We start from the raw sequence: 20,343 nt of genomic DNA on the forward strand, positions 1-20,343 counted from the left end.
TTTAATAAAATTGACACATTTAGAGTTGTTTGCAGCCATGATATCCAGCTCTGTGTTGGATAAAGGAGTTTTCATTATGTCTAATCGTGATTGGCTCCTGAGACGATGGTATCTCTTCTGCGAGCTTCTCATTGGCTGATCGAGGCTGAGTGACGCGTCGGACGGGCCAATGGGAGGCTGCCACACTGTGGTTAGGAGAGGTCCCGCTGTTCGCGTGTACATCCTCGTCGACTCCATCCTCTTTCTCTTTCTCTTATCGACTAGTCTGCATTTGGCCCTGTCCGAGGAGCTCACAGCCTTCACGACGCCGAGGAGCCGAAGAGGAGGGCTGCGACCTGCAATTCAAAGTTCATTTTTTTGTGGTTTAAAATAAATTTAAATACAGTTTTAAAGGGTTAAAGCTTTAAAAAAAAGAAGATGTTTAAGGTGATCTTCTTGGCCGCTCTCACCGGCTTCACCTGGGCCAGTGATGTGATCGATTACACGGATGATGATTTCGAAAGCAGGATTGGAGACCACGGAATGGCTCTTGTGGAGTTCTTTGCCCCGTGGTGAGTGTTTTTTCCACGCTTTGTCGCGAGCATTTAAGCTATTTAATTAACTGTTCACAGCCGGTAATAAGCTAGTTAACGCTAGCCTTTCTTTCTTCGGTTTGTTAGCTAGTGACCGATCGTTAGCATGTTAGCTAGAAGCGCAGAAGGTGCAAGGCACAAAGCTTCATTCAAAGGTTTGGTTTAAGGTGACCAGTGGTTTAAAAACTACAACAGTTAGATAGTTCATTGGCTATTAAACTGTTCACAATAAAGACATTAGTCTTGACTGATATTTTAAACTGCTGGGAATAGTTTCCAATAAAAACTGCGTGCTAAGGAGGCTATGAGGAAGTTAGGGGCGTGTTCTTTCACTGTTGTAACGTTCTGATTGGACGGGGAAGTTTTGGTGTCTTCCTCTGATTGGTCCCGAGGAACCGTGACGTTGTTCCACTGTGCCAAACTTGAAGTTAAAGTAGAAGTTAGTCCGAGTACTATTTGTCAAAAATGTTAAGATTAAACGTTTTTTTGTACGTTTTGTTATGTCTAGAACGGGAAGGTGAATGTTAACTATTTTTGTTAGACTATTGCACAGACAAAATAAATAATATTCATAATCAAACTCAGGCTTTTGGATTTCTTGAGGTCCTTTTTATTAATATAATAATCAACAGAGTAATCAATAGTCAGTTTGTCCCTCAATACTGTTTATTAGCTAAGCAAAGTTACAGAATTTTGAATTTGAATCACGTTTTTGTTGTTAAAACTTAAAGAACTTTAAGAGTCTTACAAACCCTATTGAATTACTATTGGTATCGCAGTCCACACTGAAATCACTCGATCTCCCTCAGGATCCTCCCTCATGCTGAAACTTGAACACAGCTTTCGTGTAACTCCTTCTCCCGTTTCCTCTGTCCATTAGGTGCGGCCATTGTAAACGTCTCGCACCTGAGTACGAGGCAGCCGCCACGCGCCTGAAAGGCATCGTCTCTCTGGCCAAGGTATTGCATAATGCATTTCACTTAACTGTGTCCCATTTAGTGGAGCTTTCTGTACTACAGTGCTCTCCGTGTCTCTCTTCAGAAAGTGAATGATTTTCTTTTCCTTTTAGGTTGACTGCACATCCAGCAGCAACATATGCAGCAAATATGGTGTCAGTGGCTACCCGACGCTGAAGATCTTCAGGGATGGAGAGGAAACTGGTCCCTATGAGGGTCCCAGAACTGCAGGTATTTGCCTCGGATGCGATTTCATTTCTGCATTTTTAAAACGTCTTCAAGACGACAACACTTGCACAAATATTCTTTTTATCTGCTTTATTCTGTCACCTCATGGTCATCGTAATTTTTCTTTTCTTCTGCTGTGCTTATTGTTCGTCTGCATTCCTCTTGCTCCCTGTAGACGGTATTGTCAGTTTCCTGAAGAAGCAGGCTGGACCAGCCTCTGTGGAGCTCAAGACTGACGCGGACTTGACGAAGTACACGTCGGAACAAGACGCAAGTGTTGTTGGTGAGTTACTGTTTGAAGTTCAGTCCCTGTTTTTCAGACATTTTGAAACAATGGGCCTGTGGTTATTGCACTCTGATCTGAATATGATTCATCTTTCCTTCGCAGGGTTTTTCGCTGACGACAAGAGCACAGCACAGGTAGAGTTCATGAAGGCCGCCAGCGCCTTGAGGGACAGCTACCGCTTCGCCCACACCAACTCTGAGGCTCTCCTCCAGAGCCACGGCATTGATGGAGAGTAAGTAGCTCTTTCTGTCATCATAACTTGCACCGTCACACATTTAGACATCACCAGTGTAGCTGCTGTCGGTGCAGCGAGACAGCGTTGACGTTTCCTTTTTTTTTTTTTTTTGGTTTGCAGGGGAATCGTCCTTTTCCGCCCACCGAGACTCAACAACAAGTTTGAAGAAAGCTCAGTCAAATACAGCGAGGACAAATACACCAACAGCAAAATCAAGAAGTTCATCCAGGACAACATGTGAGTGTTGGTTCTCTTGAGCGGAGACTGTTGCCTCAACCAAAGCTTTCTTTTTGCAAAGCACAATACATGTGCAGTAGTTGGACTTGTTGGCAGTGGTTAAACATATAGTCACCTTGCGTCGTAACGCCGCATATTTATATTCATGGCCCAGAGTAAACGGGACCGTGTGTGTGAAAGGTGAGCCGCCCACTCTGCAAACACGATCAACAATGCTTCCCTCCAGGCTGTATCGAACTGTGTTTGGTACTTTTTAAACAACTACTGGACTTTATAATCTGGTGTCATGACATTTTGCAGGTTAAATGAGATGAATGACTGATTCATTTTAGAATAGAAAAATGAGGCTGGATCAATATCGAAGGCTGAAACTGTGCTGATAAAACAGAATCAAAGTGATGCCTCTGTGTTACAGTTGAAGATCATTTTCTACTCCCAAATGTGAAACCACTGGCATGAATGTTTAACTTTATAATTTAGCATTATGTCTGGGATCTCAAGCACACACATTGATAAAGCGGTGTCAAAAGAAGTGGCGTAGTTGTATGCATGTTTCATCTACGTGTGGTTCAGCAGTGTTCACACTCACAGAAATGAGACGGAGTGTGTTGTTTGTGAGATCCCCCTTTTTACTTTCACTTATACTTTCACTTTGCTGTAGCCTCGCCTCTTGTCCAAACACAAACTGTAATACGTTGACGTCTGAAACAAACTCAATGATTTCACTGCTGGAAAGTGTAAACCGACTGTCTCTGGATTATGTGTTTATATATAACGGTCTAAAGCAGTATAGCTTGTCGGTTTAAATTCCTTTTGCAAACTGATTTATTCTTACTTTCTCTGTTCAACGCAGCTTTGGAATCTGCCCCCACATGACTGACGACAACAAAGACCAGCTGCGGGGGAAAGAGCTGCTGGTGGCTTATTATGATGTTGATTATGAGAAAAATCCCAAAGGCTCCAACTACTGGAGGAACAGGTATGTGTCTTTAAACCTTCTAGCTGAACTCGTTTGTCCCCTCATAGTTTGAATAGCTAAACTTTTTACTCCCCAAATACAGCCTTTGATTTGAGGCACCACTTTCATCTTTAAAACCAAACGTTAACATTTTACAGGGTGATGAAGGTAGCCAAGGGCTTCCTCGATCAGGGCAAGAAGCTGAACTTCGCCGTGGCCAGCAAGAGCGCGTTCAACAACGATGTGTCCGAGTTCGGCATGGATGGAAGCTCGGGAGAACTGCCTCTGGTGGCCATCCGCACCGGCAAGGGAGACAAATACGTCATGACCGAGGAGTTCTCGTAAGTCCATTCAGAGGTTATTTTACTCGTTTGCCACAAGTGCATGTTGAACGCCAACATATACCACACACAACCTACATGGTATGAAACATGTAATGACACACACAAGACTTCAAAAGAAAGTTGAACTAATGTTTCTACATGCAGAGCCACTGTGTAACTCGTATTTAACAGTGAGGATGTGCACGTCTAATGTGTTAGAGCAGAGGGTCTCGACCTTCTGTGACTTGAGGCTTTCTAGTGTGTCGTGCTACCGTCATCTGCCCATCACTGCCATTACGAATCCAAATGAATGTATTCTATGTCATATTTCATCACCACACGCTTTGTAGTTTCCCACTTCACTTTTTCGTATAAATACAGAATTATTTAGCGTCACTTAATCCGAGGGATCGTTCTCTCGCTAACAGTGGAACAACTCGTTCATCTCCACCTGATGCTGTTGTGATATTCAGAAGTTACTGGTCATTAAAATGATGCCTTGTTTTAATGACTTTGGTTTTTATTTATGTGAATTCCAGAGCACATAAAAATGACTAGCCTTGTATTGGTTGTGCGTTTGTTTATCCCAAACATTTAAACGAGTTGTGTTCTTGTCCGAACAGTCGAGACGGTAAAGCTCTGGAGCGGTTCCTGCAGGATTACTTTGATGGCAAGTTGAAGCGTTACCTCAAATCCGAGCCTGTCCCAGAAAACAACGATGGGCCCGTCAAGGTGAGACGAAACATCCAGGAGTGTTCTTAACTACTGATTAACATGTGCTGTGTAGTGGTGTTTGTTAATAAAGTTGGCATAGTTTGAACCTTCATTCATATTCTAAATCAACATTAAACACTGCACAGCTTTTTTTTTTTTTTTTTTTTTTTTTTTTTTTAAACCAGGTATATAACGACGCTTGTTGAGTGTTCAAACACATTCACACCGTCTCATGACTTCAAATACTATCGTTAAAAATAAGTTACTCTCTTCATCCATCCATCCATCCATAATGAGCCAACATGTGACGTCTGTGTTCAGGTCGTCGTGGCTGAAAACTTCGACTCCATCGTGAACGACGACGGCAAAGACGTGCTGGTCGAGTTCTACGCTCCGTGGTGCGGACACTGCAAGAGCCTGGAGCCCAAACTCCAAGAGCTGGGAGAGAAGGTGAGGCGAAGAAGACATTACTCTGAATAAATGAGCATTTTAAAGACATTAACGAATGGCTTGAAGTGTTTACTTCAGCATCCAACATGAAGAACTTGACATAAGAAAGCAGTCTGAGGTTGAACAGTGTTTTGTCGTTAATTTCAGTTCTGTACGTTTGTTCATAAAAGGATATAAACGGTAGTTCTCTAACTCATTGAAAACCCTTTCTGCTAGTTCTGTTTGACCAGCATTGGGTCAACTTGGATTGGTAGATTTTGAGAACAAGCTTAACAGTTTCTCTCCTCTGCTCTTAAAGCTCTCCGGTGATCCCAACGTTGTCATCGCCAAGATGGACGCCACAGCAAACGATGTGCCAACTCCATATGAAGTCAGCGGGTGAGTCATGAGTTGCTTCAGTGTAATAGGATCCTATCTATAGTATCCATCTATAGTATAGATATGAAAGGTGATGACACAGCAAAAAAAATAAAGGCACACCCAGAAAGCATGGTGGAAGAATGTGTGTTTTAAGATGGACCGGCCAGACTGCACGGATGTCACACTTTGAAAAGTGTAGAAATATTTTCAGATCGTTGTAAAAAGCTTTCGTGCCACATTTCACTGTTAATGCGGTCGAGATCTTTACTGGAACTCATGTCAATGGATTTTCAGATTGAAGGGCTCATCTGTGGTTTGATTACAGATTTTGAATTAAAGAATGAAGAACAAAACCTCTGATGGTACAGTATGACGTGTAGATGATATCAATTCGTATTAATCTCCTCGACCTTTTGCTTCTCCAGGTTCCCCACTCTGTACTTTGTCCCAGCCGGACGTAAGATGAGCCCAACGAAATACGAGGTGAGAATGAGCTCCAAGTGATCGTTCAAAACAGAGTAACTTTATGTTTGTGTCGTCTCCGCTAACGCTCCCGTCTCTCCGCTCGCGCTGCAGGGAGGCCGCGAGGTGAGCGACTTTGTCTCCTACCTGAAGAGGGAGGCCTCCAACCCGCTGGTGGTGGAGGAGACCAAGAAGGACGTCGACGAAGACGACAAGACCGAGCTATAAAAGCTCATGACAGGAACTCAACATCCCCACCACAACAGGAGGAGGATTGGGGGAATCATGCAAAGAAAGAACTAAATTATCATCCACTCTTAGTGAACTACCGAATGCTCTGAGGCCAAGTCGAAAAAGACGCGGCCCTCCCTTTAGGTCCTCCGCTGCTCTGGGAAATCTGTGGACGGTGGTGGCCAGGGCCTGCCCGATGTTTAAAAACAAAAACAAATTTTTAGGGAAGAGGGGACCGCTTTTGAAAATTGAGATTTTTATTTCCCCTGGTCTGTCTACTACACCTCAGGCTGATGCACTTTGGTTTGACTCCTGTCTCCAGTCATCTGTCACTTTGGTTTTTGTTGTCGTCTCGGGGGATAATGGTATTGGTGAATTCCTATTTTTTCTTTTTTCTTTTTTTTTCTGTTTGTTTTTGTAACATGGCTTTGTTTTTGTACATTTGGAAGGATTGTGAAATAAAAAGGCCCACAAAACCAAAACGAAGTATATGATCTTCATTCATGACCCGTGTTTTATCATTCTGCCCCTTTTAGCCTTGGAAGAAACATTTTGTGAATATTGTATTATATTGTATTAAGCTTTGTTTATGTAGGGCTATAAATCAATTTCTACATGTTAATCTGTTTATTAATTGTTCAGTCTTTTATGTCAAAGGTAAACGATTATCCATAACTTCAAAGTCTTAAATATCTTCACATAAGTTGTTGAAAATCCTACATTTCAGAAGCCATATTTGAGATGTTTTTTCCTTCATGCAATTTAACAATTATTGAAAAATAATAACTCATTCAAAACTGGTGAAGAATAATATTAATCTGATTTTTTTATATATATTTTTTAGCTTTTGTCATAAATTTGGTCATGCGGTTATAAAAACTACGTTGGACTGAATTTGGTTTTGGTCTAAATAATTACACAATTTGGGATAAAAAGGCAAAAGACAAACATTACTGATTTTTTTTGTTTTACAGTATTAAATGTATTTGTTAGGCCTGTTTCACTACAAAATAAATTGCAGATAAAGACTAACACGAAGATCCGTGCATGAAATATTAATGCATTTGTCTGAATTTGAGGCAGAATATAGGACTCACTGACTTTTTAAATTAACCTATAGAGATTGGCTGATACTACACTATTATATTTACGTGGTTAAATTACGAAATATTGCATTTCTGAAACATTATTGTGGGCAATATCGTATTCAACCAGCTGGCGGCGACTCCGTATTTATTTGACAGTTGAACACTTCCTGTCCAACACCAGAAGAAAAAGAGAATGAGCCAATCGGATTGCGAGGAGAGGATTCTTCACCGGGCATGTACAGAGATCGCACATGCAACCTCGGAAGGTAACGTAGAATTATTAAATCGTATTTATGTCATATCGAACGTTACTCTTCTGTGTTTTGTCAACACGTATATATTTGTATTAGTCTTTCGTAATGTTTTTCTTCGATGAGTTATGTTTAACGTCTTGTTAGACGTGGCTCTTTCTTCAGCTAACGTTAACTAGCTAAAGTCGGTTTTCCAGAACTAACTAGCTAAACACCAAACTACGTTGAAATATCTGTCACATGTTATTGTCCGTGGCTCCAAAGTTTAACACTACCTACGAGTATACGAGTTCCCGCTTCTTATGAACCATTTAGGGTAAATGTTAAATGCGGTTTCGTTACAACTCACCTGCCACGTGTTTTTAAATTGATAATAAGGGTTTATAACGGTGGTTTGGTCACGTGCTGATTGCTACTACGCACCACGGCACCGGGCTCGAGGAGTCACGTTCTATGCACACGATAATTTGGTGTGTCGTACATACAGACATACGGGATTTACAGTATCACTAGCGACGATTCACGTTAATTAATTTACGTTTTTTGTGCAGCTTTTACGAGCGAGGTTTTAAACTGACGGAATTTAAAATGTAATTTGGTGGCACAGTCAAACAGAACGGAGTTTGTCCTCCCGTATCTTATATAATGCTTCTCTGACATCTCCCACACTTTACTAATTTACTTTCTTAGTGCTCGGTGTTATAAAACCATTTCTTTGCATTATGCGTACTGTCGGTGTCAGTCTGTCGGCCAAACGTGGTCTCATAAGCAATGTACCCATTTAGTATGTTGCCATAACATTGCATGTACACACACACATTTTTTTAATTACACTTAAAATGTAATCGCAAAATGCATGCTCTATAAAAGGGTTTTCTGTTTTAGAATGTACAGCACTTTGAGCTACATAGTCTGTATGAAATGTTCTGTATAAATAAAGATTATTATTATTATTATTGTTATTATATGAACCAACAACAACCCCAGGGACAAAAGAAGCACTGCAACCTTTTATCGGAGCAAATTTAGAAAAACAAATCCTGATTTAGTCATGATCATCAACTAGATTTATTTCTAATGATAATCGGGATGTTTTTGTGTTTTTTTTTTATTTCCTCAGAATATGACTTCAAGGTCGGTTTCCATTGAGTATGGCAGAGCCGTCAAAAAGGAATAAAGCCGCCTCGTGCAAAACAATCCATGATGCTTCACGCCATGGAGATTCAAACAGCCAGGAAGAAATGCCAGCAGGACATAATGGTTGCCAACGTGAAGAGGAAAACAATGGACAACCACGACGAACATCTGGATACAAATAAACCGGTCAAAAAAGCAAAATCGAGCAACGCAAACCGGGAAAGTGGAAGCTCTCTGAACTCTGAAAACAAGAGCGCTGATGCGTCTAAACCTGGACTCGCTGAGCCTAAAGCCTCTGAGCACCAGAGTTTAGACACAGCCCTGAGAGACAGCTGGGAGATGGACAGTGGTTTCTCCTCGGAGGCCAGTCCTCCGGCCAGCGGGCGGAGCTCACCGTGTCTCAGCTCGTGCCCGACCACGGTGGTGGCGTTGGACTGTGAGATGGTCGGCACGGGGCCCGGCGGGCGCTGCAGCGAGCTGGCCCGCTGCAGCATCCTGGACTACCGCGGCAGCGTGTTGTACGACAAGTATGTCCGACCGTGTCAGCTCGTCACAGACTACAGGACTCGCTGGAGCGGCATCCGGAGGCATCACCTGCACAACGCCATCGCCTTCGCTCAGGCCAGGGAGGAGGTGAGGCCTGCTGGCTTTTAGATCTGAGATCTACTGCTTCCTTCTTTTATTATCTCCTCCTCTCTAAATACTTTGTTTACAATGAATAAGTCAGTGTAGGAAATGTGGATACATCAACATACAATGTCCAAGGTTGGTTAGTTTATTGACTAAAACATTTAATTCAAAGAGTAATCCATAAACGATACAATTACAACACAACGGGGTCGTGTTGCAGAGTTATTCCAGCGATCATTGGTAGCTTTAGCATTATATTACAGTATGCTGAGCAGCTTGTGTTCTTCACAAGACTCATGTAGAACTATAAACAACTCCGATGATAAAATGTGACATTTGGTGACGTTAAGAAGACGGTCACCTCCTGTATGTCTGAAAGGATATCACAAATATAACCTTTCACAGAAAGACAAAAGTCCAGCTCCGCCTGAGGATGGGTCTGGGAAACATTCTGTGCATTTTAAATCGTACATTAAGCTCCATATTCTGGTCAAAGGGATCCGAACTGTCGAGTTTAAACCCAGCTGACACTCCGACTCGTTCGTGGTCATTAACGGCAGCCACATTTTCATTTATCCTCCTCTGCACTTGCGTGGCTCCTCTCCTGTAGATCCTCAGTATACTGGAGGGCAAAGTGGTCGTCGGCCACTCCATCTACAACGACTTTGAGGCGTTGGAGCTGCTCCACCCAGGTCACATGGTCAGGGACACGTGCACGACGCGCCACCTCAGCCGGTTGGCCGGTTTCCCCCGCGAACGCTGCTCCTCCCTCAAGATCTTGGCCGGTAGACTGCTGAACAGGAGGATACAGGTGAGCATGTTCACACTTCTTACACCGTAAATATGTGATATTATTAATAAATAGCTTATCTCAGATATTATATACTTTATGATAAGTAAGGTTCTCATTGAAACTACTTGGTGTGTGTGTGTGTGTGTGTGTGTGTGTGTGTGTGTGTGTGTGTGTGTGTGTGTGTGTGTGTGTGTGTGTGTGTGTGTGTGTGTGTGTGTGTGTGTGTGTGTGTGTGTGTGTGTGGATGTAGTGTCCCTCAGTATCAAAGTGCAGTGATCCTGGTTTTTCTGGCTTTTGTGAGAAGTCATAAACTTGTTGAACAGCTCACGAACCAGTTGCCCAGTGAGCTGTCAGCATGTTTGTCTGCTTTTGTTGAAAGCAGCAAGTGTTTGTAAAGGAAAATCATTTACAGAAAATAGGGTTACGGTAAAGAAACACTTGCCTGAACACAGAGATTACTTTCCCCAAGCGAGCAACCGTTACAGTTGACACCTGGCATTGTAAGGATTTCACCGGCAAACAATCTGAATTTCATGTTGGTATCGGCCTCTAAAATCCAGAGTTGGTCGGGCTGTATAGTTGGTACAAAATTAAAGAAAATTTGGAAGACATGGTCGTCAGAAACAGTTCAAGTAGAAGTGTATCTGAGAATGGTTTTCCTTTTGATGTTATGTACACATAACTACAGGGTAGTCTGTTTTTGAAGTCAGTGTGGTTTGCTTGTGACACACGCTGACCCGGGTCTGTGTCTACCTGGCCAGGTGGGGCGGAGAGGTCACTGCTCGGTGGAGGACGCTCTGGCCTCCCTCGATCTCTACAAGCTGGTGGAGGGCGAGTGGGAGCGCGAGCTGCAGAGCAAGCTGAGGGACGAAGACGCCCCGCGCGAACCCAGCTTCGCCTCCTCGAACCACTACATGCAGGACGAGTACTGGCCGCATGACGCCATCGCCGACAGCCAATGAGAGGAGAGTATTCACAAGACACCTGTAGTTGGAAATACCTCAACAGAGTACGTTACATGGTGATTTACATTCATCAGAGCAACTTCAGATAATAAATAATGTGAATTCAAAAATAACTTGACAGTAAATCAACTCTTAGTACATTATCTGCGTTGTCTCACATGAGAAGATGTCCGGTATCACGTTGGGGGAAATTAAAACGCTAACTTATTACTTTTAAACATGTTAAACATGATTGGATACCAGATATTTACCTGCACAGTTTTTCCTCGTGAGTTTAGAATGACAGATGTTGGTTATTAACTTATATGAATAGTTAGGGGTTCTTAAAAAGTATCTGCTCTGACTTGAAAGGTAACATGTTACTATCAATGGGCCACAGAACTGATCTTGGGACACAGATAGTGTTTTGGAAAACACAAACTGCATTTTTCAGATGTTTCTTAAAATGCTGCTGTGATTAAACAAGTTGAAGCTTTTAAAATGTGTTTTCAGAGTCTAAGAACACATTTTAACAACTAGTTTAAGCTGTTGCAGCTGCCGCCACGTCTATGTGGCCTTAAAGGTTTTATATTGCAACAGTTGTGGATTGTAATGTTGGTATTTCTTTACCTCTCACTGTAAGCTGCTCTTAAAGGTCCTCATAATAAAATGTCATCCAGTTCAACTGAAACTGACTTTGTTTGGTTTCAGTGAGTGAATGTGACAACACACTGACACCTCAAACATGTAACACTGGTTTTCCTAATGTCATTGTAAACGTCTTGCGCTCTGGTTTAGTTTCAGTTTGCACATAGAAGCAACTGTTGGTGTGATCTCTGCAGAGAAGCTCATGTGATTTTACTTAAAGGTACAGAGAAGAAGACTGAGACTGTATGATACTGAAAGCGGCTTTTATTTTTTATCATAAAGTGTTTCTTGTAGCGATGAACCCAGAGAGAATTATCGACCGACTCTTCTGTTCCCTTCAGCTCAACAGTGACTGAAAATGGAGCTAAAAGAGTGAATACCGGCCTCATCAGGTGGACAGAAACTCCCAAATGAAGGATACTTTTTATGCGGTGGGTTGAATCGTTACGTTAAGGTTCACGCTAATTGCAGCGGGGAAAAACACCCAACTATGCCGTCACGCTTGATCCAGTGCCAGATCAGCATTAACGGCAGCAGTAGCATATTAACGGATGAAACCTCAGCTCTGGTAGTGTTGGGAAACATTGTTAGAGTTTCACAAACACTGGATCAGGTTCTGAAATCTTCTAGTGGCACAAGGTCCAAGTAGGTCCACTGCAGTAAAGGTGGGCTGACCCGAGAAAGAATGTCTATAGTGTGAAGATTTGTAGTCGGAACAAAAGCTCCGGGTTCACTTTTTAATTATGAATTCTCTCCCAGCATTCCCAGTTAAGTCCCAGTGACTGAAATACTCGTGTGAGTCTTTGAGCTGAATGCTGCACAGCTTTACGTAACGCTGTAAAGGTCTAAAGACGTCAGCGTGACGCTAGATTATAATATATTGTGTATAATTTCTCTGACTATCTAAACATGGAACACGGTGCAGGTGGAGCTGTACGTTTCTTTCATGCTCCGTGGCTCTAAATAGCATTGTCTTACAAACCCATGAACTCTCTCTCTCACACACACACACACACACACACACACACACACCTAAAGCCTGAACTTGGCCCCACAGCTCAGGCCATAAGGAGGAAACACAGGGTAGCATTGTTTTGCCCAATCCATCTAATTTTGTTCCCCAAATCGCTTTATTGAGATCAGGCCTGATTTAGCAGATTACTAGCTGGCTGCCTGCTCCTTCGTCGTCGTGTCAAGAGGAAAATGTGTGGTGGTGACGTTAGCGGGACCAGGGTCGGAGAGAGAAAGATGGCCGACTTCCAAATGTCAACCATAAGAGAGAACAGCCGGCTGCGTCTGCGTGTCTGCAGACTGTTGAGTTTACAGAAAGCTGCGTGGACGGGCCAGACAAGTGAACTGAAATTACATATTTTAATTCAAATCAAAGCCTTTTTTAAAATCTATTTTTACCTTAAACAAGATCCTGCTGAGGGCCCCAAAGCTTTATTAGTTATGAGGGAGGATTACTTAGTAAATGAATGCACAAAGGTGTTTCTGAACAGTGAATGATAAAACATTAACAAACGTTTAATTTAAGCCACTGAGGATGTTTTGACTGTTGCAGTATTTCAATTATTGATAAGACAGAAAAATCATTTCACTCAATAGCAGCTCAAAAGCAAAAAATACAGCAATTACTACGATTACAGCGCCCTGTTGTATTTACCGTCCAGTGGCTCTTTGTTAATTTGTTTTCACACACACACACACACACACACACCTCTGTTGCTCAATTACTTGAGATTAATCTGGAGATTTCTCTTTTGAGTACACGTGTGTCCGATTAGATGAAGTGCTCACAGGATTGATCACATTATATAAACCTGAACATTACTCTTTGTGTATGTGAGAACTAATCTGATCACAGGGAATTGTGGATAGTTTAGGGTCCGTGTTGACTGATATAAATGCACCCAAATCTAAATCCAAAATCCTTTGGGCGTGTGTGTGTGTGTGTGTGTGTGTGTGTAAATGTGTTCAGTAGATTCTGAAGCTTTTCCTCAATCAGAATGATGGATCTCTCGTTTTAAAGCAAAGATCTCATGTGATTTCTGAAGCGTCCAGATTGTAAAACTGGTCTGAAACCTTTTTATGTCGATTATATTTAGTGAACTGCTAAATAGCAGCGATTAATCGATCAGTTGCTGAGTGAATGTAATAGTTTATGTAGCAAAAATGAGAGTGCATGCATCTGATGGAAACTACAGACCAAAACACACACAACTCAACAAAACCATATATATATATATGTTCTTATACGCTTAATATTTAATACTTTATTGTTTATATACGTTTGTTTTTATAGTCTCTTTTTCTTCTGTTGTAATCTTGTATCAATCTCTGACATTAATCCCAGCCCTTTGTTTAATAAATTAAAGACTAATTAAAGAAAGTAATTCCTATCGCTGCTGGTCCCATTGAGAAGTATCACAACATTAGAACCTGAACTCCCAATCAACATCACGTCTCTAAACATGTGACGCAGACCATTTGAATACACCACCTCTCACAAGAGCGAGATCACGTTGCAGAACTTAAACTGGAAATCAGCAGCCACAATGGTCACTTTTCACTCAAGTCTCCTTGGAATTCAATCAAATCCCTTAAACCACCTCTTAAAGTGTGTACTCAAAAAATGACCTCATCCAAAATGTGCGCTGGCTCTGCCTTTCATCACGGGAGCCCCTCCACCATTGGCCAACATCTCCCTCGCCATCACTTCCTCCCACCCTCCGCCACTTTTATGCTGATTGAAAAGAAAAAAGTGGGACGTAATCTGGTGTGACGCCACTAATCCCAACGCTACAAATTACAGGTCCCGTCCGCCTCGCTCCACACAGACGCCCCGGGACTCGCATCTGCCTCAGGTAAGACTCCTCTACTCGACATGCTGCTTCACTTCTCTTCTCTTCCTCAGATGTTGTACGACTCTGAATCTCTGCAGCTCCTCTGGGTGTCTTTTGTTAAAGTGGCATGAAACAAAGAAAATGTGGACACGTGGCTGCCTTTGACTCCCAAACACAATGTTCTTCCTGTGTCGTGAGGTATTTGAGTGCTCAGTGTAATTAAGTGAAGACTATTGCAAGACTCAGTCGGTGCATCATGGGACCAACTCTGACGAGCTTCAGAGCTGCATTCCCGCTGTGACAACAATCCCAAAAATGCAAAGCTCTGCTGCTTTGGATCAACTGAGTCTTTTATAGAATATGCTATAGAGACACAGTACAAGTCATTTACTTTAAAATGAGTCATGAATGCTCAATGAATGCATTTGAGAATTTAAAATAATGTTCATACAAATGTACATTGCAGTTTCCCTCTCTGTTAGGACTGCAACTAACAAATACTTTCCTCATCGATTAATCTGCTAGTTATTATTCATTTTGTTTTATAAAGGGCAGGTTGAGTGTAGTGGAAACCTAAGCGGCTTGAAGCCCAGGGTGACGCCTTCTAACTGCTCGTTTTGTTTGAGTCTAAAAGCCAAAGATATTACATTTTCTGTCGCATATCTTACAAAGAGCTAGCTTGTGTTTTGTATTTTTACTTGAGAAATAGTCGACTAAATTTCTCAGCATCGATGGTTGTGCAGAATTTGTCGTCATGATACTAATAAAGAGTCTAAACTTTAACAGCCACCGTGAGCCTGTTGATTATGAAAGCAAAAGACTGTCGACCTTAAATCTCCTGATAAACCATCCAGGAATGGGCAAGTGCTAAATATAGCCGAATCAAGGTACCTTGTGACAGCAGAGCCGGTGGGATGAAGGGGGATTAAAGTGGAGCACAGTGTGTCAATTGTTTGTTTTGTTTTTCCTCCAGACAGTACAACACTGATATAAAGAGCAGGAGACATGGCTGTGGTTGTAAGTATTTGCATTTTTAATTCTTCAAAACTGTGTCAGTCTCAGAGAGAACTAATCAGTATCGATACTTTACTTTACTGAGCTGTAACGGGAGGAAAGGTCTGTGATTGTTTGTCAAATACCTATTCATCCTCCAGTAACATGGACTCAGCTGAAGCTCAACATTTCTCAAAACCAAAGCCCATTGTTACGAGTGCCGTCAACAGAACCTGTAGCTGCTAATCTCTGCTTGTAGTCCTTACCGTGTATTTACAGGCTCTGCTGGACTCGTGAGTCGTGAAGGAGATTAATCAAACACAGACCTATTGATTATTGCTGCTGCAACACGGTGAACAGGCATTTTGTTCTGTCTCGCGTGGATAAGACGCGTTTTAATCCTCACACGGCACAACCAAGTGAATTATACTGACATCCATCCAAAGCAACATAGTTTTGTTTTGTTTTCCATTTTTGATGTTGACACCCCACAGTCAAACAACTTGATTTGCTCCGTCATTGTCTCTATTACAGATGCCTGTGCACACAAACATACGTGCAGCGCTGTCTGGTTACAGTTCTGACTAACAGCAATAACTAATCTAACAAATATTTTTTAAATATTTATTTAGACGTGCATATTTTGCTGTTTGCGGTCCCTATTTTTTACATGTTAAAAAGTGGTTTTCAATTGGTTGCCAGTTTCTTCAGAATGCAGACCTTACTGTCGAGCCCTGGTCAGGTTGTGTTTGCGTCTGTGTGTTCCAGTCTTTTATACATTCAACGTTTAAGAACTTTGGCTTCAAGTCAAGTCAAGAATGTTATTCATAAAGCCCAATATCACACATGTGCTTCAAAGGGCTTCACAATCTGTACAGCATACGACACCCTCTGTCGTTAAACTGTTAGATCGGAAAGTATTGTTTTAGTAACACCGAAAGTCAGGTGCTGAATAGGCTCCAGTATCTAAACAATACGATATCCAGGCCTTGTAACTGTGCTGTTAACTGTCAGTTGTATTTCATACATCAGCTAGTGCATTAATAAGATGTACTATATTTACAAAGAACTACAGAATGCTTGACTCTAAAATTTGAGTTTCTTAATTATAAGCATGCTCTATGTAGAGCCCTAAAATCCTACAATGGAAGGAAAATGTACTCGAGACAGCACACTGCCTTTTCTTACAGCTATTACATCACAGAGCTATCGTTATGGTCAAAACGGCTGCTGTCGTCTGCTCTTACGGCGAAACTCTCTTTTCAGAGTGGAACTTACCGTATGGTGTCGGAGGAGGAGCAGGCTCTCAGGGCCAAGCTGGAGCGTCTCACCGTCAAGGACCACGGGCCAGTGTTTGAACCCTGCGCCAGCCTGCCGGACCACACCAAGCAGAAGGTAACCAGACCTGTTCTCACATCACCAGGTCAGAGAGATCAGGACACAACATTAGTTCACATTTGTTAAAGGGCCAGTGCGTAGCACTTCAGGGGATCTATTAGCAGAAATGGAATATAATATTCATAACTGTTTTCAATAGTCATAGTTTTCCTGTACGCTTGGAAAGGGAGGGGTGAGCAGAGGGGTATTCAGTTGGTTACAATCTACAACCTCCCCACTAGATGGCACTAAATCCTACACACTGCTCCTTTAAACTATATGACCAGGATTACTCCAGAAATGAAGCTAAAAGAGTTTATCGTGTAACATCAGCAGACACGGGCAGCTAAAGAGAGCCTGGTGATGCAGATGTTTGCTACAACTTTTGTTCCCCTTAAGTAACACAAACCCTACTGCAGTGGTTTTCCTCGTGATAAGACCAATTAGAGAGTCAGATTAAACCAAATTGATGAGATTGCATTGTCAAACAGTCCTCCTCTCTGGCAACATTAGTAAAATAACCTTTTTTTTCGACAGTTATGTCACTTAACTGTATAAAAGCAAAGCTGGCTGTGGCCTAACTGTCTGGTCTGGCTCTCCCTACAGGCCAAGGACGAGCTGAACGAGACAGATGAGAAGAAGGTCTCGGCGGTGAAGGAGCTGCGAGGAATAATCAAGGAGAAGGCAGATGCGGGTGACGACCTGGCCAAAGGGGTGCAGGACACGTTTGGGGAGAAACCCGACAGTTTGCTGGTCCGCTTTATCCGCGCCAGGAAGTACGACGTGCCCAGAGCCTTCGACCTGATGAAGGGTACGTTAGAAACAGGTTGAAGGGAAGATACTGACAGCATGTTTCCCACCAGAGAATCTCTAACTCCTAGTTATACCACATGAATCCAACACAACAAAGCAATAATAAACATGCTAAACTGACCCTAATGGTGAATTAATATACTAAAGTGTTATTGAACAAAATGAAAGTTGAGCCCGGTGTGACCCCAGAATGTGCTCCCGTGTTTCCACCCAGGCTACGTGCGCTTCAGGAAGGAGTACCCCGAGCTGTTTGAGAATCTGACCCCCGAGGCCGTACGCAGCACCATCGAGGCCGGCTACCCCGGCATCCTGCCCAGCAGAGACAAATACGGCCGCGTGGTTCTGCTCTTCAACATCGAGAACTGGGACTATGAGGAGATCACATTTGATGAGGTAAGTGGGGGGTTTCTGGGTGACAACATATCCCACAATGCACCTAGAAAAGCATGTACTTAATTACATTCCACCACTGGATCTTGTCAAAATTCTTCTTCATATCACACAATGTGATCACAAATACGTGTGTGTGTGTGTGTGTGTGTTCAGATCCTGCGTGCCTACTGCGTGATCCTGGAGAAGCTGCTGGAGAACGAGGAGACTCAGATCAACGGGTTCTGCATCATTGAGAACTTCAAGGGCTTCACCATGCAGCAGGCGTCGGGAATCAAACCCACGGAGCTCAAGAAGATGGTGGACATGTTGCAGGTGGGGGGATGGATGTTCTAGAAATGAAAGCTGCGGAGGAAAAGCCGAGATCAGATGGTTTTTATAGCCTTATTTTTAAAAGGTGGTAAATTAGAGTTAAGCAGAAAATATGTTTTTGTTTTCTTATTCTTACCGCATTCCTCTCAGAAGATTGTGTGGATTATTCCTCATGTCTGAATGGTTGGAGAATCACCTTGAGCAAGGCATTTAACTTTAACTGCAGGAACAACTGGTACTTTCTGCAGGACTCCTCTTCAGTGAATGTTTTATTACGTCACTAAACCACGTCACTTTTGTTCTTCCAGGATTCGTTCCCTGCTCGTTTCAAAGCCGTGCACTTCATCCACCAGCCCTGGTACTTCACCACCACCTACAATGTGGTGAAGCCACTCATGAAGAGCAAGCTGCTAGAGAGAGTGAGTCAGACAAACACGGCCCTTTAATGACCGACTGCAACACCGCTGCTCCTCCCTTCAGTCTATCACATGCAACCATGTCAGAGGGACCAGTCACAACTCACATGTTCAACAGTCAGGTGGTGAAAATACTCAAACGCCTCTAACAGCTGCTGTCCTTGCTCTAGGTGTTCGTCCACGGAGACGAGCTGGAAAACTACTACAAGGAGTTTGACGCCGACATCCTTCCCTCCGAGTTCGATGGAAAAGGCTCAAAGTACGACGGCAAGGCCACAGCAGCCAAGCTGTTCGACTAAAACCTCCGCCCTCCGTCTGCGAAGGGTCGTTATATATGACAAACCCCACAGACTGTGGATATCCAAAGCCCAAATCTAGCTGTGCAGTTGTAAGAAAAAAAAAAAATGAATGAAAGTCTCGAGTGCATGTTGTGTTCAAGAGGTCCAAACAAAGCTCAGGCCAACAGAAAACCTCTCTACGGTGTTCTGTACAAACCATTTGTTTGTCATGTTCCTTACTTTATCTCTACTCTTAGAGGGACTGGAGACACTGGTTTCAAATCATTAATTACAGACTGTGTTTGCTTTAGATATTTGCAGATTATTCTAAAAGATTTAAGATGTTCTCCCTTGCAGGCAACCATTGACTTCACTTCATAGCAACATAGTGTGAAAATCAACCTTCTTAGACAATTCATCACAATGAACATGAACATGTTTTGTTTTATTGATACATTTGCTATTTTTGCACAGTAAAGCAGATTTGGGCAGGCAGTGTTTTCATGCTTCCCTGCTGTTGTGTTCAAAGAAGCTCTGGAAAGAGTAAATTCAGATTATTCTTTTCGGTGTCCGTTGTTTTACGGATTCACACACACGAGATCTCAGAGTTTGCTGAAAAAGTCACCAACAAGGACACGTCTTAATGCTGACAGCAGCATTACTGGAACTAATCGAATAATAACGGTGACCACATGTCCTGCTCAGTGGTGGATTACGCATCGAAAGCAGATTTCAAGCCTTTGCAAGTTGATTTTCATATAAAACTCAAAAGAAATAAAGTGAGTGGCCGTCTTTAATCTAAAGTACATTGTTTGATTCTTTGACCAGTCAGATACATTAAAGTCTTTTAATGTCATTTCATGAAGGATAAATGGAGAAAACATTCAGTCAGAACACACAGGGTGACCCCCGTTAGGTCACTTGAGCGGTCTTACCGCCTGCTTTAGTTTGTGCTTTGTTTGGACCGTAGTTCACCCACACAGCTTGTTTCAACACTGGCAGGTCCCAGCTTTCTGAGTTTCCACCCTCTGGTCTCTCCTTGAAGTACAAGGCTGATGTGCCAACAAGTGCCGGTCTCTCGTGTGTTTTTTTAGATTGTTCTTCAATATGAATATTATGATGTTTCACCCATTGTGCTACCTGGTGCACCAAAAAAAAAATGTCAATAAATGTACAATAAACTGTATATGAATATAAGGTGTAGTCTTTGCATCAATTTGCAAATCTAAACAAGACCGAGACTCAACAACAATGTTCGCGGCTCTGTGAGACTGAACTCAGGTGGTGCTTTGAGCTAAATGAGTCAGCGTGCATCTTAGTTTAGTGTGTTAGCATGCTCATATTTTCTAATTAGTACTAAAGTTAAAGGGGACATGTGCTCATTTTCAGGTTCAAACTTGAATTTTGGGTTTCTA

At 42.4% G+C, this 20,343-nt stretch overlaps 3 protein-coding genes and 1 long non-coding RNA gene across 5 annotated transcripts; 3 read left to right on the top strand and 1 right to left on the bottom strand.

Moving 5' to 3' along the window:
* Positions 1-254: 254 nt before the first annotated feature.
* pdia3 (protein disulfide isomerase family A, member 3) lies at positions 255-6,494 on the top strand. The gene is made up of 13 exons (XM_076089514.1): positions 255-551; positions 1,453-1,531; positions 1,642-1,759; positions 1,932-2,039; positions 2,145-2,274; positions 2,398-2,514; positions 3,368-3,493; positions 3,631-3,813; positions 4,419-4,527; positions 4,831-4,959; positions 5,258-5,337; positions 5,745-5,802; positions 5,896-6,494. The coding sequence occupies exons 1-13, from the start codon at positions 418-420 to the stop codon at positions 6,007-6,009; spliced, it is 1,485 nt and encodes a 494-aa protein (XP_075945629.1). The 5' UTR covers positions 255-417; the 3' UTR covers positions 6,010-6,494.
* A 746-nt stretch (positions 6,495-7,240) lies between these two features.
* On the top strand, positions 7,241-11,546 carry isg20 (interferon stimulated exonuclease gene). Its single transcript, XM_076089518.1, has 4 exons — positions 7,241-7,366; positions 8,472-9,121; positions 9,729-9,929; positions 10,673-11,546. The coding sequence occupies exons 2-4, from the start codon at positions 8,552-8,554 to the stop codon at positions 10,871-10,873; spliced, it is 972 nt and encodes a 323-aa protein (XP_075945633.1). The 5' UTR covers positions 7,241-7,366; positions 8,472-8,551; the 3' UTR covers positions 10,874-11,546.
* Positions 9,250-15,309, bottom strand: LOC142947737 (uncharacterized). The gene is made up of 3 exons (XR_012953410.1): positions 10,665-15,309; positions 10,354-10,482; positions 9,250-9,908 (listed from the first exon to the last, which is right to left on the bottom strand). It is a non-coding gene; the product is annotated as an uncharacterized LOC142947737 (long non-coding RNA).
* On the top strand, positions 11,681-20,125 carry rlbp1b (retinaldehyde binding protein 1b). 2 transcript variants are annotated; one of them, XM_076089520.1, is made up of 9 exons: positions 11,681-11,934; positions 14,319-14,370; positions 15,323-15,366; positions 16,609-16,737; positions 17,326-17,530; positions 17,747-17,925; positions 18,079-18,237; positions 18,543-18,653; positions 18,821-20,125. In XM_076089520.1, exons 3-9 carry the CDS (start codon positions 15,355-15,357, stop codon positions 18,947-18,949), a joined length of 924 nt encoding a protein of 307 aa, XP_075945635.1. In that variant the 5' UTR covers positions 11,681-11,934; positions 14,319-14,370; positions 15,323-15,354; the 3' UTR covers positions 18,950-20,125. The 2 variants fall into 2 exon arrangements, with proteins under 2 accessions (XP_075945635.1, XP_075945634.1); XM_076089519.1 differs by lacking the exon at positions 11,681-11,934 and having other exon boundaries at positions 13,631-14,370.
* Positions 20,126-20,343: the final 218 nt, after the last annotated feature.

The sequence above is a fragment of the Anarhichas minor genome, unplaced genomic scaffold, assembly GCF_050575085.1.
Source record: "Anarhichas minor isolate MPS153535 unplaced genomic scaffold, ASM5057508v1 ptg000011l, whole genome shotgun sequence".
In the NCBI taxonomy this organism is placed as follows: domain Eukaryota; kingdom Metazoa; phylum Chordata; class Actinopteri; order Perciformes; family Anarhichadidae; genus Anarhichas; species Anarhichas minor.